This window comes from Peromyscus maniculatus, chromosome 13, assembly GCF_049852395.1.
Source record: "Peromyscus maniculatus bairdii isolate BWxNUB_F1_BW_parent chromosome 13, HU_Pman_BW_mat_3.1, whole genome shotgun sequence".
Taxonomy (NCBI): Eukaryota; Metazoa; Chordata; class Mammalia; order Rodentia; family Cricetidae; genus Peromyscus; species Peromyscus maniculatus.
In genome coordinates, this window is record NC_134864.1 from 43,831,580 (window position 1) to 43,851,515 (window position 19,936).

The 19,936-nt window shown below is 35.3% G+C and overlaps 1 protein-coding gene across 1 annotated transcript in view; it reads right to left on the minus strand.

The window, feature by feature from the left end:
* Window positions 1-19,936, minus strand: part of Vwc2l (von Willebrand factor C domain containing 2 like) — a 164,302-nt gene that overhangs the window by 127,699 nt on the left and 16,667 nt on the right. The window contains exon 3 of the mRNA XM_006994852.3: window positions 8,398-8,527. Coding sequence (XP_006994914.1) covers window positions 8,398-8,527 — 130 coding nt within the window. The remainder of the gene's footprint in view (window positions 1-8,397; window positions 8,528-19,936) is intronic.

Here is a 19,936-nt window from a genome sequence, read left to right on the forward strand (position 1 = left end):
TTCTTAAGACAAAGAGTGTATGTACTTGAATTTTGTATATATTATCAAGTTTCTTTCTATATCCATCAACAATGTGCAAGAATGCCTGCTACACCCAGTAAAGTAGATTATCAAACTCTTGGCATTATACTCGAGTGAAAAATTGAATCAATTAAGAAAATTTCATCTTCTTCCTTATAAGTATATTGGAACTATTCATATATTGATGGCACAGTTTTTGTTTTATTTTTTCTGGAACATGTTTTGAATTAGTCATCAATTTAAAAAATAGAGACATTGGATTTTTATTTTATGGATTTCTAATAGTCCTTTATGTAAATAAGAACCCTCTGTGATATTAAGATTAATTTTTGTTCTAGCTTTAAATCTGTATAAATCTTTTTTTGTGTGTGTGTGCTTTTACACAATGTAGAGAATTTTGTTTTGTCACTTCAAGATTATATATCAATTTGCCCAGGTTTTCTTTTGAGAAAATGATTTATATTTAGTGGCTGCAGATAAAGAGGAATGGAGTTTGGATCTGCAGAAATTCACTTAAATGTTGAGTGGTCAAGGCAGCTGTTTGTAATTCTACACGTAGAAGGTGGAGACAGAGAATCCCCAGATTCAACCATCCAGAGAGGCTAGACATATCTTCAAGCTCTCAGCTTGATTGAGAGACCCTTCCTCAATGAATAAAGTGGATTGGAGAACATCAACTTTGAACATCCACACTCATGTGCATCCACATATGTGCACCACACACATGCCAAAGTATGCATATACACACATGCATACCACACATGCACGGAAGATGTAAAAAGGAAATTATAGTTAATCTGATGAAATTTGTTCTGAATTATAGGATATGAATTTAAAAATATTTTTCAGATAACTCCCCAATTGTTCCAACACAATTCTTCTACAAACCATCTCTCCAGTGATTTCAGATATGATTTAATCATGTATAGAATTTTCTCTCATAGTTAAGTCTGTTTATGAACTTTTTATTATATCTCATTGGTATCTTTGCATTGGGCACCAATGCTAGTTTTATTTTAATGACATATATTTTATTATATTGTATGTGCATATACACATATATAGAAACTTACACATTCCTTTTTATCTTGCCAGTTTCCTCAATTCCAGTATATTTAATATTTAATTTTCTTATGTTTCCAAGTATATAGTGACATTTTTTGTGTATTAGGAGAGTTTTCCCTGTTTCTAACTTTTCTTCTTCAAGCCCTCACTTTTGTTGTTAGTTAACTGGTTATTACAATATGTGAGCATCTCATCTATCTGCAAATCACTTCCTACCTATTATCTCTCTAGATCTATGTCTCTCATCTCTCTATTACCTATCTATATTTCCCTCATTCATCAATCATTTATCATCTATCTATCTATCTATCTATCTATCTATCTATCTATCTATCTATCTATCTATCTATCTATCTTCATCACCATCATCATCTATCTATCTAATCTATTTATCACTACCTATCTATCATCTATCTAAAATGTTAAGTAAAAAGTGCTATCACCTAACAAGTGATTTTATTAGGATTGTCATTAGTGTTTGCCTATCAAACATGATTCTGTTCCTTTTGGATGAGGTCGATGTATATTAGCCTGCAAAAACTATCCATTTACTTTATCGAGATGTTTGGTCCTTTTTTCTTGTAGTGGTGGTGGTGGTGTGACTGTGGCTGTGTGGTGGTAGTGGTATGATTATGGCTGTGGGTTGCTGTGACTGTGGTTGTGTGGGGGTAGTGGTGTGACTGTGGAGGGTGGAGACAGGGTCTTGCAGTCTGTTCCAGGCTGGCCTTAAGTTCATGTGTCTCTTCTCCCAGCTTAGTTTCCTAAGAGTTAGGACTGCAGGCACATGCTACTTAATGGGGTGGTCGCCAGCTTTGCTGACTTTTATGTAATGTCTTCAACTGTATATAGAAATGACAGCACAGTATTTCTTCTCAAATCTAGAAATAAGAGAAATTATCTCGATAGAATTCTCGTGTTAGCTCTTCCCTCATCTGCCATCAACCCTGCTTGGTCAGAATGCATAGAATTTGTACAGGCTGTTAGTTTGTTTGCTAACCACGTACAAACTCCCTTCCCTCAAATCTCTGAAGACAAACAGTTTCCCATGAATCTGAATGAAAATTAAGGTTAAAATATGGTTAAAACTTGACCTGATATTCTGTGAGATTCATTATCTTTACTCAATACTTGTAAGATGATTATTATATGCTTTACAGAAATGTCATGTTATCCAGTGAAGAATGTTACTTCATACCACGGGTGATATATAGCTTATAAGCCATACCCACCAGTAAATCTATAAACTAAAGATATTAAATACAAACTTAATTGTATTTTTATTTAAAAAAATTCACTTAAAATCATAAATATAGTTGCTTTTATTTTTAGTTTGAAATCATCGTCTTTCTTTAATCAGTTTTAGGCTCTAATACAAATTGGGGACACGTCTTTCTTGCATCTTCTCTGGAAGTCTAATGGCATTTAAATTGTCTTTTTCTTAACTGTAGATTGAAATTTTTAGAATATGCAAGTACAGTAGGTATCTAAAGCATTAACTCAATAAGGAGGCTTATGGAAATGAAAGCCAATCCCCTGCATTCACATCCAGGGCTTTATGTCCCATTCTAGTCCCTGAATCTTAGTTTAAAAGCTGGTGTGTATTTTTCTAGAATTCTTCCTATGTAGTGCATAGAAATAATACAAGTATGTACTTATACTCAAATCTGATTAATAGTGAGTTAAGATTGAGCATTGTTTATAGTTTGAACATCATATCTCTGACTTTCCACAGAATTCTGTTATTTTTGTGGTCAGCATGTGTCTACTGCACTAAAGATAGGAGTTCTTTTCTCCCTTTACCTTCTAATTCCTAAACCCTACAAGTAGCAATTGCATGATTATATCCATTCTCTGCCTCCCTCTTCCTCTGCTTCTCTTTCTCTATCGCCTCTCCCAGTTCCCTCTTCCTCTGCTTCTTGGCCTCCATCTCCTCTCCCCTCCCCCTTCCTGTGCTTCTCTGCCTCCATCCCCTCCCCCACTTCTCTTTCTGTGGCTGTTTTTGCATCCACATGTGCATGTGGATGCATGGAAATCAGATTGCATGTCCTCCTCAATCACTCTTCATCAAACTTTTTGAGAGCAAGCCTTCCACTGAAGCTGAAATTTACCAGTTCAGTTAGACTCGCCGGCCAGTGAGCTCTTAGGGATCTGATTGTCTCCACCTCTTTAATGCTGCAGATCCAATCACAGGTCTTCAGGATTGTAGAAAAGCATTTACTAACTAAACCATCTCCCCAGCTCTTATCATAAGCATTGTAATATATAACTAATATTAGGTGTTTTTCTATTCCCATACAACTTAATGTATATTTATTATATACATCTCATTTCAAATGGATTAAATACATCACACAAAAAATACAATAGATATAGCATGCATTGCTGTATTCTATTATTCTACATGGCACAGAAAATATTCTGTAGTGTGTTTTTAAAGGCTGTGATGTATTTCACCACTCCACTGAAAACAATAAGGTTTCATGCCACCTTCTCCCTCTTAAAACGCAGGGGAAATTCCATGCATGAATGTGGGACAAAATACACATTGTATAATAATCAACTTTAAGTAACATGAAAATTTGCACAGAAAATGCCTTCTTAAAAGTTGCCCAACATTTCCTCAACTTTTTTTCTGTCAATTTTTTGTCAATAAGAAGTGTTGCCGAGGCCGGGCGGTGGTGGCGCACGCCTTTAATCCCAGCACTCGGGAGGCAGAGGCAGGCGGATCTCTGTGAGTTCGAGGCCAGCCTGGGCTACCAAGTGAGTTCCAGGAAAGGCACAAACCAGCACAGAGAAACCCTGTCTCGAAAAAAACAAAAAACAAAAAAAAAAAAAAAAAAAAAAGAAGTGTTGCCGATATTAGAAAATACTATCAATACGAAATTGGTATCTCCTTCTTACAATTTCTGATTCCTTTTGGTTAAGTATATTACCCAATTTGTTAGACAAGATTTTCTTGCTTATTTCTTACCTCAGGGAATTGGTTTTTATTTCTTTCTTTTTCATTTCAAGAAACATTGTGTGCGTATTAGGGCTGTTAACAATTGTTCATGGTAAATCTTTAGAAAGTGTTAGAAACTACAAAGAGTATTCATTTTTTTTTTGTTTGTATATAACCTGCCACTCTGATGCATTTTTCCTTTCTCTTTGCCCTTCTGGCTAGCCTACCACCAGCCTGGCTTTGATGACCATTAAACTGGGAGAGAGTACGGAGTGTGGAGTTAACCATTCGAGTAAGGCTTGTGTATAGAGGGTTAGGGGAGGGTCCTGGATCTTCTAGACTTCATGAGGTAACTTGTCTGTCAGAGGCATAAATAATGACTGACTATATTCCAATGTAAACAAAATCTATGAAAATGAATTTAATGGTTTTGGTGCTTTAGTTATCAACTATTTAATAACTGCTTACATACTTTATCTGCAAAGCCATATGTTTGGCATCTATAAACATGGTTTCTAATGACTTACAACAAAAGCATTAAGAAGAATGGAAAACTCAAAAGTTGCATGAATGATTAAAAATACAAAATTTCAATGAATGTTAATTCACACTCCAAAAACAATATACATTCTTGGTTCCCAACTAAATACATTATGATTGGTTTCCAAATATTATAATGTTTAAATTACACCCTAAATTGAAACATTTTTTTAGCAAATACTATACTAATACTAATTTATTTCTATATATTATTAGAACAAATAAGCAACAACCCTTGTAAAGAGTGCTCATTAATTAGCAATGGAAATTGTGGCTAAAAGATAAGTCAAAGGAACATAATATTATGAAAAGTGGCAGAGTTAGAAAATGTCGTGTGTTTTCAAGAGGGCATTTGGGCCACCGGCTCTTGCAGGTGTGCAGAGGAAAGAGAAACAATTGTTTAAAAGTAAAACTAAAGAAAGGTGGATTTTTGTGCCTACATCCCAAGTAAAAAGTTTACAGTTGTCTTTCCTCTAATATGATTATTATACATATCCTGTTTGGCCATCCATATCTTTCTCTAATGCTTTCTTACTCTGATTACACCCACAATTTTTCTTAGTGTTTAACTAAATTGAGTAAGAATGAAGTCTTTTTATGGGTTGCTTGGATTTATTCAGAACATCTTGCTTGCGGTAATCATCAAGATGAAGAAATTTAAAATTCTCCTTCATTCTTAACATAATTAGAGAAAAGTTCTAGAAGTTTCATGCTACCAAATTGATATTTACAAATTATATTGAGGAAAAAGAAAGAGTATCATTATTTATCTTAGGAACACATCAAATTTCATTTTATAAAATTAAGAATATTCATTCTGTGATAATTGTTAAAGTTCTCATCAGAGACTGTTGTTTCTCATTTACCAATATATTGTTGTTTTCTTGTTTTGTTGGCTCATGAATAATCTCAAAGCAAGAATTACCTGATAATTAAATTTTAAGGTTAATTTGATAGATTATATCAATTTAAACATTTGGTTTCTGACCACCTTGCTTTGGGCAAGTTCTAACTCAGGAAGCCAGAAAAATCAATCTTGTTACACATAAGGGGGAGGATTTGACCACCATGAAAATCAGCATGTAGGAAAACAAAAAGAGTGTTTGTTTGCCGAAGTCATTAACATTTATAAAGATTTAAGAAAATATATACAATGTTAAAAGAACTATGTATACATTGGAATATATTGCCTCTACCTGAAATCTATAGGACATATTTTAAACTTGTGCCTTTACTTTGATCTAACAAGATAGTAGACATACTCTTATGTAATAGTTTTCACTATAATGGACAAGTTTATCATCTAAATAATGAGATCAGCTTACAATGTGCTGGAATTTTCAAAACACTCCTACTTATAGTTTGTCATGATATTTATTTTCCTTCCAGCTCTTCTACATAGGTGTCATCTCCTTCTATTTTCTTAAATATGCTTAGAAAATTAGCAAGTCAAGTGTGGGCTCAGTCTGCTTCATTAATAAAATACAGGTCCCAGGGGCTTTCAATGGTCCTTTTGATCAATGTCCTTCAGCAGTGATAAAACTGTGTTTTGAGAACAATTGTGAAATTAATGGCATTTAGTAATAAAAACATCTCTTAATACTATGTTATAGCAAGAGTTAGTCTTCCTACTTATTTAAATCCAGATTGATTTCCCTTATTATTTTATAAAGTAATAATGTGTTTGGAAGTAGCAAGATGAAGCAGATGTGGTCTTTGCATACTGTGTCATGGACACAGCCTCAGAAAACTTAATTAATGCACTGTGCATTTAGCATAAACTCAGTTATATGAATAAGTGACTCAAAGCTCATTCATTACACATGTGCAAAGAGTTATATTTGAAGACAAATTTTTAATATATGATAAATGCAAGCTAATCTTGAGTAATGACATATTAAATAAGCCTTGTTTGAAGTGGCTATGCTATCTTAACATTTGACTAGACATGAAGTCTAGATGTGGTGTAGGCTTGTGTTAGGTACCTGGGATGATTTATTAGATGCATGCTTTAATACTGCATCCTAACTACGTGGATTAGATTCTCTAATTCTGAGAGAATGTTGAGTGTGTACAGACAAGTTTTTTAATTGTAAGCACTTTCTCTAAAAGTGGGGCAAAGTTAACAAGGACTACCCAGGGAAGAAAATATTCTCAAGGACCTATTTAGATGGTTATTTCCAACCTCCCCCTCCCCCCGCAAAAAAAAAAAAAACTCCAGTTAAAGACTTGTCAATCCCGTTTTTAAAGATTGATTGGGTAGCTGAGCTTTCCTTCTTTTTATCCTTGGAGAAAATGAAAAATAACAAGTCCTCTTCCACTTTAGACCAACCATTCATATACTTCATGACAGTTACTTCTCCCCTGGGCTCTTTCTTCTGGACAAATTATGCTAACTCCTTCAGTCTATCCTCCCAGGTCCTATTTTTTCAACCATTAAATCATCTTACTGTTCTTTCTTGTATCTTTTCCAGTTTCTTTAAGCTTTTTCAGAAATATGAAGTTTTAAATCATATATCTTTGCATATATAAGGCACATTAGAACTCTGGGTGTTTTATTTCCAGCTCTTGAGACAGAGATGGTCACCATAAGTCAGTTGGATAAGGAGAAACAGAGAAGTCAAACGACAGTTTAATGACTTAGCATAATGGACGTATATGGTAAGAAAGAGGAAAGTCTATGGCCCAAAAAAATCAGAAGGGGTCATTATTAGTGGTTTGGGAAGATACCAAATTACAAAATTTATTTGTAAAACAATAAGAGTCATTTTTTGTTTTGTGTTTTAATAACTTGATGCTATTTTAAAACTATCCATCTGTCAAGGAAAAGATTACCAGGAGAGATAATGTAAATTTAAACTCTATCTATCTATCTATCTATCTATCTATCTATCTATCTATCTATCTATCTATCTATCTATCTATCTAGAGCATATCAATTTATCAGTAGCGTGATGACAAGGGCTTACAACCACTTTTCCCCCCCAAGCACACGTGAATGCAAACGGGGCATTTGTGGAGAGCTAGTTTCCTATTTTCTCCCCATTGGCAGAACATGATCACTAGGAGGAGTGTGATTGTATGCTCTTTGTTGATATTGTCCTGGAAGATCATTGCTTTGCAATGTTTTCTCTATGGAACCATGGTGATTTCGGATGACTAAGATTCTGTATTCTTTTCAACTATTCCATTTTGTAACGGGGAAAATGAACCCATAATCTTATATACAAGTCACTTTCCTCATCTACAGCAATTCTGTGAGGACAGGGCTCTTCTATATTGAAAATCTTGGTTAACCCCTTACCCCACAACACACACACATCAGTTTCAGTCTTTCTTGCTTCAATTTAAGTACAATTATAATTGAATTTAAATTCTTTGGACAACTTTAAACTTGAGGTCTTATTTATGTCCAAAGCAAAACACCTAACATTTGCTCCAATCTCTGTCTTAGGATGCACTATACACCATGAAATTTGGAAAACTGCTTCACAGGCTCCAAAATAGCAAGAAATTCAATCACTATAAAATATGGTACTGAGTTCTCTCCAATAGTTGTTTTATAAATCAACAATAAATAATAGGGGTCACAACAAAGCCAGCTTGCAAGAGCTCTAATTCCCCAGATGAGAAGTTACTCAATTCACCCATCCCTAGTACATTTTCACTTTAAGACTTCAGAAAAATCATACATGCCAGCACTGCCCATATTGAAAAGGCAGATGTAGATCTTAGCGGGCTTTTGCACTGAATGGCATGCAGGTGTGAAATACTAGTATCTTGTCCTGACCCCTAACCCCTTCTTGAAAGCTGATGCAGGGCATTCTTACCATTTTTGCAGACAGGACAACATTGTTCTGGTTCATAGATTGGGTTGACACATTCAGGAACTGCGCAGTCTGCTACAACACAGTGAACTTCATTGCTGGGCTCACAGCGACACCATTCACATGGAGAGGGCTAGGAACAAATCTCAAATTAGCCCCTTTTCTCCTATAACTCAATGCTTGCACATTCATATGCTGTCAGAAGACAAGACATTAGTGTTTATATTGACTTTAATTCCAATTACCACATGTATGATCATTCTGCCCCGAAGGAAGGCAAACTGTATATAGTCAAGTCAAGATGAAGCACATCCCAGGTCTCTGTGAATAATGAGTTGTTCTATATCACTGCCCTACTTTTCGGAGAAGTGTTTGGACAGCACACCTGCCAGTTGGTCATGTGGTTTTCAGATGCCCTGAATGCTTCACCTTCCTCTGGGAAAGAAGATGGTATTAGAACATATGAAGTCAATTTGCCATTGGTCATTTTTGCTTCCTAAGAAAGGTGGGTTGCTAGGAAATGAGAAAATATTAAATATATATCCTAACCCTTCCTGTGAAGGCTTATTCAAGGCAACTTAAACTTAAATGACACCTTTTCAGTGTGACTGTTACAGAAAATTATATTTGGGATCCAAACATTCAGATTTAGCCTCCTGAATTAATTTCTGAATACCTTACCCTTGCCTGCCTGCTTTGAGATGCGAACTAAAATCAATTGACCTAAAAAGCCACCATTTAAGCAAGAGTCAAAGACTCTAAAATGAAAATGGGAAAATAATTAAGATAATACAAAGCTGAAAAGAACTTTCATCTTTACAGTACTTACCAACCAAGAATGAATGGATTTTCAGTTTCTTTTCTAGAAACTACAAGTGACCCTTTCATCCTATATAGATTTGCACTCTGGACTTCAAGAATCTTACACTTAGACTCCTAGGATGAAATGTTGGCATTCTTGGAAGCCATACGTTGTCCACACTTTTCCAACCAAGTTATTTGCTCTTAGGAACTTCTGCCTCAAGCATGATGCCACAGTTCTGTACCTACAAATTCATCTAATGGAACCCTCTTTTCCTCCTCTGTGCTTATTGTTCAAACTTCTGTTCCATTCCTGGTTCTTTCAGAAGTAATTATCCAAGTAATTTGTGTAATCAATGTCCCCTGCCACAAGTAGTTTGAGTGAGACAGAAATCAGTGCATTGATTATTTTAAAAATTCATTTAATCTCCATTTTGTGATTGAAGAATGATAGCCCACTCTAATTGTCTTAGTTTTTAGATAAGAGAATTAGTTAATAGGAGCTGTGGTAAAATATTGTCATGTTTAAGTGGGATAGATTGGTTTATTGAAGATAACACATAAACTCTCTACCAGTTAAGTTTAAGCATTGTAGAATAATCCATCACATTATCCCATGCCTTGTCACAAACTTGAACTTTATTATTACTAAGAAATTGTATATTATCAATGATCTTGTTTCTGCCCTAACCCAACAAGGAAAATTTATTTTATTCTCATCTCATGGATGACTGAATATGTTGACAGAGATTTAATAGTTTTCTAGGTCCGATGGATAAGCAAAGGGCAGAGATTTAAAGGTAGGAGTGTGACCAAATTCCATCCTGCTGTCTGCCAACAAGAAGCACCATTCATCATGCCCTCATCTGAGTAGCTGATATCCTAAGGTCTTCATACTTGTCCACATAGAGCAGGTCCAGAGGAATAACCACTAACATTGGGAAAATCAGTTTAATGGTGGATATGTACCTCTTGCTGACAAATCTACTAATTCTTGCAATTAGTGTATGAAAGTTATTGTGGAAATTTATCAGTGAAAATATGAGTTGTAACACTGGAGGAGGGACATTTATCTTGTCATATAGCTTGTATTTTGGTAGACTGTGGCATCATTAAGTCTTGAAGCCGGAAATTATGCTTGGTGATGTCTTATAGAAGTTAACAGACAAAGACTGAATCAATAAATAGTGGATATGTGTGCTGAGGCCCACCTTGGAATCACAAGAAGTGCTCTCAGGGAGAGCCCGACTACAAGGATTGGTGATAAAAATATGCTGGAGATTTCGAAAGGGTCTTGAGTAATGAAATAAATTAAGAAGACAAAATTATCTTCCTAATTCTCAGTTCCTCCTAGTCATCTTTGAACATGGCTTATTTCTGTTCTATGATCATCCTTTTCAGGCCACAAATCTCTCATATTCATGCCTGTCATTCCCCACCATATCCATCCTCCAGACTCAGTGTGGCTGACATGTGCATCCAAGCCCAGCATGACATGTCCACCCTCTAACCTGTCTTCCCTTACCCAGATTTCAAATGTGATCCAGAGGAGTCTGAGTAGTCCTGCCTGCACCCTCCCCCACCTTTATTTCTTCAAACATCAAACCTCTGGCTCTCAACACTCAGTCAGATGCAACCCACTGACCTCCTAGCTTGAGGCCCCTTCCTGACCTTACCAGCCTTGCCAGGTCTTACGGGCTCTGATGACATTGCCATTCTCTTTCTCAAACTGACACTTCTATGGCCTCTGCCTTCCTTTGCATTTTTGAACAGATACTTTTCAGATAGTGATAAGTTAGTAGAAGCAAGCACTCAGCTACTTTGGTGTTAAGTTCAGACTTTTAAAATCCCTCCCACCTAGCAGTATAAAATTTCAAGGCTTGGTACTTCTGATAAAGCTTCCCATCTTAAGCACTAAGCTGGTTACAAATTTCCTTTTACTGGATCCTTCAATGTGAAAACTACAGATTAAACCTAAAAATGTTCCCATAAAATCAAAGATTAAGGAATAAAGCTGTCTTTGGAGGAAAAGAGAATGCTGAAATAAGTAAATGGGAAAATATTCTTACTAGTTTTTCTATCTTTTTAAAAATAAGAATGTGTGGAGCTATGTGGTTTTGTCAGCTACATCTTTGGGAAGGCAGAGGATGAAGTGACCCCATTCTAACATCCCTGAAAATGCACCACTTCTAAGCAATATTTGAAAAGTATTGTAATATTTGATACATTTACATTTTCATAAAATATATTTGCAATTATGATCACAGATAATATTTATTTGTTAATGTGCATATTTGGTGGTATGAGTACTATATGTGTCTTATAAATCTAGCACATCTCTAACTTCGTGGTTTGGAATGGCTAATGTGGAACTGTAAGCAGGGACTGTGCAGTTCACCTGTAATTCCCACTGTCGCCAAATACATTGCATTCCTGTCCCAGTTCTCCCTAGATTACAAATGTCTCTTGTTCTTGAACTCATATGTGGGAATATGTATATATTAGATGAATTTGATTGGATAAAGCAACCAGTGACTTAAGTGTTGGCTTAGGTAACTAGTAGGTATATTTTCACCCTTGGTAGCAGAATGGGAAACATGGGAAGATACATCTGGTTAAAAATGGTTAGCTTCCAAAGACCTTGTAGCTGAAATTGAACTGCAAAGTCACCATGATCTGAAAATGTTTGGAGAAGACAAGGGACGGATTGGAATTCTGAAAACAGTGTCACGAATACTCCGTAATATATTACGAATAAATTGGGAAAGTAGCCTGGGAACCAGAAACTTAAGTTGCTGGAATAACAACGTAGCTTTAGAAAATGGTCAAATATTTTCTTTATGAGAATGTGGGAGCCAATGTGTTCATCATTGAGGGTCAAGGTAAGAATACAAGAATATGGTTTTGCACACTGCTTGGTTAGAATTGCCTATGTGTTTATAGAAATGTACAATTGATTTGCATTCTGAATGCTTGAGACACATTCTTCCACATCTGAGGAAGGCCCGGATATGATATATATATATATATATATATATATATATATATATATATATATATATATATATATATATATATATATATCATAATTCACAATTGAGTCATTGGGAGTTATAGGTGTCTATTGGTGATATTGTTCCAATTATCCAGGAAGAAATGATCACTGTCAATAAGGCTTGCCATACAAATTCCAATCTGAATGTTACAAGAAGCATACAGGAAAGCCCCACATTTTCTGTCACCTATGGTGTCTGTTCAAAAGCCACCTTTAGTTCATAACTTTTTTTTACTGGTTTTTGAACATTTCTTATTTGTTCTTGTCTATTGCTTTTATAGATTCTAAGCTGCTTATAACACATTGTTCAGTTCTGAATTCTCAGCACCTAGAAGATGTCTTAGCATGACAATAAATACTTAACAAAATCTACAACCATTTGTACAGAATCTGTGTTTTCTTATCTGCCGAGCCACACCTCTTGCAGCTTTATCTGTGCTCATCATGTGTGGAAAGGATTTTGACTCAATGGGAGGGGCACATTTTATTTAAATATTATAAAGCACACTTTGAGGGAACATATTCCTGACTATGAGTCATGAAATAACTATTTGGGTTCCAATATTATGTCGGCGACCATAAACTCGCTCTGTAGAGGTAATTTGAAATTCATAACATTCATTGTGCAGATCCCAGGTAAGTCAATCTACAAGTAGTCCATTGACTAACTTATCTAGCAGTAGATGATTACAGACTTTTATTGCATTAGAAAATACTGTGCTAACTAAATTTAAGGGCCAAGTATATGCAATGGAATTACTAAAAGATCTGAGAAAAGGCTAGTCCTAACACTGTCTGTAATGTGTGCCAAGATGAATGGTACTTATTTATCACAGTGATTTCAGTATGTTGTAAAATACAGTTTTAGCAAAAATTCCTGGTTTGAAACATACCTTGAAAAAAAAAAAGGAACAAAACACCTCCGGAGTATTCTGAGAAACAGAAACTTGGTTCCTAGAAATGTCCCTGAGAATCTTGTTAAAAGCTGATGAGCAAACACAGGGACGGGTGGGATAGATTCTAGAGGCCAAGTTTTGTTGCAATAACTAAATCAACGACTTTATTTCTGACCAAGTCATATCAAGCTCTATGCACTTAGGGTTGTTTCATTTCTTTGATCATGAGCAAAAGTTATCAAAGAAAATATAGCTCAGCTCCCTTTTACAAAGGAACCCATTCGAACAACTACTTAAAAATCTAATCCCAACAAACGAGAAGTGTTGCTCCATGAAGCACTCCTCCTTTGGAGATAATATATGGCATAAATTTTATCACTTTATGGAACAAGTCTCATTACTTCCAGACTAGATGAGAAATTTGGAAGACTCTATTTCAGATTTGCTGATGCCTGTCAGGAATCTCACTGTTCACTTCATTAAAATATACATTAACTTACAAAGCACAGGAGTATTTAGCATCCACTACCGTTCCTGTAGACTGTGATTTCAATGCAGCAGATGCCAACAAATAATCAGCAGACCTGATGGGTTTCAACCAAAACTCACAATCATGTGAATGATGACCTATAGCATGTGATTAAAATTCTCCTTTGTGTTCCTGATCTAATGAGCTTGTGATGACCCCTCCAGTGAGCTGCCCTATTGACTGCAGTGTTTTAGGAACATTGAATTTGAAACTCATCAAATTACAGAGACTCAGCAGGAACTTCTCCAAGAATATTAATACTGCTGAAGCAAATAGAACGTGATAACAAATCTGCATGTCTATATCTGCACATCAAAATCTATTTATGCCTATGTATCTCTATCTCATCTATCTGTATGTTCATCTATCTATGTACATTTATACATTGCTATATCTACATAGCTATATCAATATATACATACCTATCTACCTATTTATATTTATCTATTGATATCTATATCTGCATATGTCTTTCCCTCTCTCTGTATGTCCAACAGCAAATATGTATACATGTATCATTTGAATGATGGGTTAAGTAGCAATAGTTCTGGCTTTTTCTTAAGGAGTTTGTGATTTGAAAATATATTATGGGATATTATTGCCTATATGCTTATCAAAAACCTTTCAATTTGGCTGAAAATAAAAGCATTCTATAAAAATGGTTGTAAAATGTGTCTTGCTCATGCATTTATAATAAACCAGATAGCTATAAACTATAATTTAGAGATGTGCAAATTCAAAACACTATTTGCTAACTACAAATAGTTATCAGCATTATTATATAATGTAAAGTATATAAAGTCACAATACTAGAAAAATGATCCATCTATCCTGCCCTCAATTGAACAACAACCCAGAAGTTAAGATTTAAACAGGTATATTTTACAATTTTAACCAAGTTTTTTTCAGAATAATTACTGGTACTGTTATAATGGAGAACTAAATTTTATCTGAGCTTGAGGAAAATATAAAAAGATTAGAAAACAGATGAAATTCCAATCTTAAAGTATTTATGAAGCAAAAAAAAGTTCGTTTTAAAAATTTCAGCATTATAGTATAGCAATATTATTTTGACTGTATATTGTTTCTTTGAAAGGGTTTCTTTTGAAAAACAGCAATCATTTTGGCATGTTTTAAAATAGTTTGTAATTTTTGAGAAATTAATACAATGTATTTTGGTCATATTTACAAACCCACTTCCTCTCTAACCCTCCCAGATCCATCCCCAATAATTCCCCCACAATATGATTTTTTTATTTTTAATAAAACAATAACTGATCAACTCCAATTTGTGAGATATTGCATGTTGACTTGATACTGGCTATTCTAATAAATGGATGTTGTGTAGAACCAATGCATTTTTTTAGCTCTCAAAAAATTCCATTGCCCAAATCCAGCTTTTCTGAACTATGAATAGACAGAAAAACAAAATATAGGAAAGGGAAGTATAACCAAATGTATACTTCATCTGCAGTAGCAGGCATATTTTTTGAATAGACAAAGTACACTTATCAACAAAACGTCAGGGCGTTTTTTGTTCTTTATTTGGTGCTAAAATCTTCAGATGAGAATCTGAAAATATGGAAAAGGTCAGAGTAAAGACTTGTGAAATGTCTGTCACACTGATACCTGTGAAGGACTCTAGAAAGGCAGCTGCTGGAAGTTCCTTTTCAACAAGCTAGTGGGAAGCTACATTTGGTCCATGAACGTCCTATGACCATGTACATCATGTTCATCAGAGCCTGGATATCTCTGTGATGAGGATGCTCCATGGATCACACATTTATGCACCAGGGAAAATATACACAACTGTATAACTTCAAAATGTTCCTGATGGTACTTAGAAGGACAGACTGTTTGTATCAGCTGATGAGTAGTCATTGGCAAGAGCATTAAAAAAAAAAAAAAAGAAAAACGAATGTAGTTAGAGGAGAATATGAGGTCATGAGAATTCTATACTCTCAAAGAATCATATAAGAAACAAAGAGCATCAGTATCATTTTACAGAAATAGTGAAAGGAAGTGATGCCAGAAAAGAGATGATATAATGACATTGGCAACTAGTATTGCACAGTGGGAGAAAACCCACGTCCTTCAGAGTCTAAGAGATGGGATAACCGTACATGTTGCACTGGGAAAGAAGTAGAGATTACTTCCTAAGAACTCTTTGCAGCTGTCTCAGTTTTCTCTAGGCAAAGATTTTCTAAAAGTTGAGCTGTTTTCTTCCTTTTCAGTTCGGCAATAACATTGTATATGGATGTGCTATGAAAAGAGGTAATTAAAAGTTAATTATATTAAGTGCTTTATAATTGTTAATACTGAAATATATGGTTCCAATTGGAAGGCCAAACAACTTCCTCCTGATTTTTATACTTCATTATTTTATACTTAGCTCATAGCTTACCCTGTTCTAAGAAAATATATTGGGATGGCTTATGGGCAATGAAACCGACGTATATTTTAATTAAGAAAATCTTGACTGAGAAATTTCTTAACAAATTTCCATGTGTTAGCCTGTGATTTTGTAAACTTGTGTGGCCATTGTTTGTGTTGTATGTAGTGGGGAATGGTTGTATGATAATGTAGGATGAGGACATCTGGAGGAAGTTCTGCCATCAGCTACCCTGCTTTTTACCTTCGACAGATTCTTGAGCGTGGGTTTTCTTATTTTTAAGAAGAAGCTGAGAAATATATAATCTTTAAAAAAGTTTCTATTCTATTATTACATTTTATTTGTTTACTTTGTGTTCTGTGGGGTGCACATGCCACAGAATACATGTAGAAGAAGTCAGAGAACAGTAAGAAGGGGCCAGGTCCCTTTCCCTTAACAGTGTTTTAATTTTCTCACTGGACTGTTTCAAGACTCCAAGGGAGTAATACAATATGTGGAAAAGCAGGTCATCTACGTGGCGTTGGACTTGTCTTCATCATAACCCCAACTAACTAGTAATTCCCCCTCCTCCACACCTCATGCAATAATTTTAAGTACCTTTGAGTTTCTCAAAGAAGTATGCTGCTCATACAACATTTGATTAAATCATGATATACTTATTTCCATTATGAATTATTTGAAATGTTCAATTTCTGAAAATGATGTTCAGAGTTTTGAAAGCCATCCAAACATGTTGCAAACTCTTACATGTTGCAGTGTTTGCATTCAAACAGTAAGTAGATTGAGAATGTTGATGGATGACACTTTTAGACAGTTAAATAAATCCTTATTTACGGAAGAAATTTCAATCCATCATTGGATTTGTTGTAAAAACAGATTTTTGAAAAAGAATGATAACTTTGGTTCACAGTTCCTGGAGTCTTGATTTTCATATCTTTTAGTTTTAATGTGAATGTCCTAGAATCTCGTTAACAATAGGAATATTCTTCATGATTGTCCTTTTTCTCCTTAATGAAGCTTGCTAAGTCCCAGCAGTCAAAGATTTGCTATTTTAGCAGGAGTTTATTTTTAATGCTGGAGGAAAATGCAAGTTAGACTGAACAACTTAATTTTTTCCCTGCCATACGTAGGATGAGGCATTGAAGCCAGTATACAATGAAATAAGTGAAGTCTCAGAGTCATTGTTCATTGTTGTTGATATATTTTTAATACCTCTGTGTGTATGACATGCATGTATTTGTGTGTGTACACAGCTGTGTGGATGTCAGAGGACAACCTCAAGAGTTTGATCTTCCCTTCCTCCTTGTTTGAAACAGGGTCTCTTGCTCTTGTGTGCCAGGTTAGCCTACCTGCCAGGGATTTTCTTGTCTCCACTACCCATCTTAACTTTAGGAACAACTGGGGTTAGAGAGACACATACTAAAGCACCAGTTTTTTTTATAGGTCCTGGGGATTTGAACTCATGATCTTACAGTTGTGTGGCAAGTGCTTTACCTATTACACCACCTCACCAGCTCAATGTATAAACATTTTAAAACATCAAAATTTGCAAAAATAATCTTGCTTAGCCCTCACTGCATTCAGAGTGCATGCTGTCTTTGCTTTCAGTGGATGAGAATGTGCCTTAGGTGTGCCTGTATATGTTTTGACAATGAGAATTTTAAAATGAAACCAACTCAGCCCTGCAAAATGTGAATTGGGAAACAATGTATTGGATTCTGTGAAAAAGATATGAGACTAAAGATACAATGACTTGTAATTCAATAGTCAACAATAAAGGAAACACACACACACACACACACACACACACACACACACACACACACACGTGAAAATCAAATGCTCTCAGCTATATTTCTTGCAGAATGTCTTACAGAGAACTCACCAGGCTGATAAGGTGTAGTGAAAACAGCCCTAGAGTGAGCGTCAGAAATGCCTCCTTGTCAGTCTTGAAAAATCTCTCTATATATAACAAGAAGAAAAACACAGATTTCTTTGAATGCAATTTGGAAAATGAGGATAAATACATAAATAATTCAGTGGGTGAATGTACTTGCAGGACACATAAATCTGACCATTGTTATTTGTGTTTATGTTAATTTCATTCATTTCTCTTACCCATGCCCTTGTGCAGCTCTCATTTGCCCCGAATTTGACCTGGCTGCCTCACCAGATTGTCATACTATGACTGGGACCATGTTCCTTCCCTGCTTTTGCCACTCTAGACACTGGTGCTCTGACCATTCTTGTTGGTTCATTTCTCTCTGGTCATGTTTTTTCTTTTTTTCCATTAACTCTTCAGTTCTCCACTCAAGCTATTTTCCTTTAGCTTTCAAACATAATCTTTCCTTTCTTTTTTCAATAGCAATCATAAGAAGCCAAAACCATCAGGGGCATTTATAATTATAGTCTTTATAATGGTCAACTTGATGCCTTCTTTACTTTCTTTCTTTTTTTGTTTTTTTGAGACAGGGTTTCTCTGCAGTTTTGGTACCTCTCCTGGAGCTCACTCTGTAGACCAGGCTGGCCTTGAATTCACAGAGATCTGCCTGGCTCTGCCTCCCAAGTGCTGGGATTAAAGGCATGAGCCACTGCTATGTGGCTAACCTTCTTTATTTTAATACATTGCTCTACCTTAATATGTAGCCAGAAGTTTTCCTGTGTTCTACCTGGACCACAGTAAGGACAAATATCTCTCACCTGCCAGTCCTGCAGCTGCTCAGACCCAAATAAACACACAGAGGCTTATATTATTTACAAATGATATGGCCTGATGACTCAAGCTTCTCACTAGCTAACTCTTACATCTTAAATTAACCCTTTTCTATAAATCTATAATTTGCCACATGGCTTGTAGCTTATTGGTACTTTTACATCTTCTCCTGGTGGCAGCTGACATCATCTCCTCTCTCTGTCTTTCTCCTTCCCCTCTCTCTAGTTAGATTGTCACACCTAACCTTATTCTGCCTTACCATTAGCCAAACAGCTTTATTTATCAGCCAGTCAGAGCAACACATATTCACAGCATACACAACGATATCACCCATCATTCCCCCACCCCCTTTTTTTTAATGCAATCTCTTTCTAAAGAAGAAAAAGGGATAGTATAAATATGATGGGATAAAAGTGTAGATTATATGAACCTACTTTTAAAGAGCAACAATTTGTTTAAAAATGTTTTACATTGCTAGGGATTTTAGTTTATTGATACAAAATTAGAGTTGATTTAGTTATTTTATATATATATATATATATATATATATATATATATATATATATATACCTACTCTTACTTAAGGTATTATTTTTATGTAACTTATTTAAATTTTAGTGAATAATTAAGAAATACAGATTAATAATTAGTCTTCTATGATAGTCATGTTAACTTTTCTAAGTATACGTAGATATAATTCAATTAGGTAGATAATCTTCAAACACTTCAAAGACCTACAGAATATGGCATTTAAAATGTTTTAAAAAACAGACTTTTCTGGACAATGAGACATAACTGCTCCTGGCAGCACCAATTTACATCAAAGAAGATGGGAGTCAAAGACACTGCATATGGAGTTTATCTTCTTCTTGGCAAAAATAGCCATTTGGGCAAGAAATTCTTCTTGTCTGGACTGCTTGACAAAATGTTATGTTGACTGGGCATGCAGGACCCATAGGAAGGTGACCACTGAACTTTGCAACGTGAGATGGTCCTTCAGGTCCCTGCTTCACAGAAGAAACTACCAGACATTCTACAGTACACAGAGAGAAGTGACTGAGAGACTTCAGGCCTATAGGCTGAAGATGGATGCCCCAATGCTACAGAGGAACTCCTGTCAGCCAACTGTCTCTGTCATTTCCAGAATTTTGCAAGT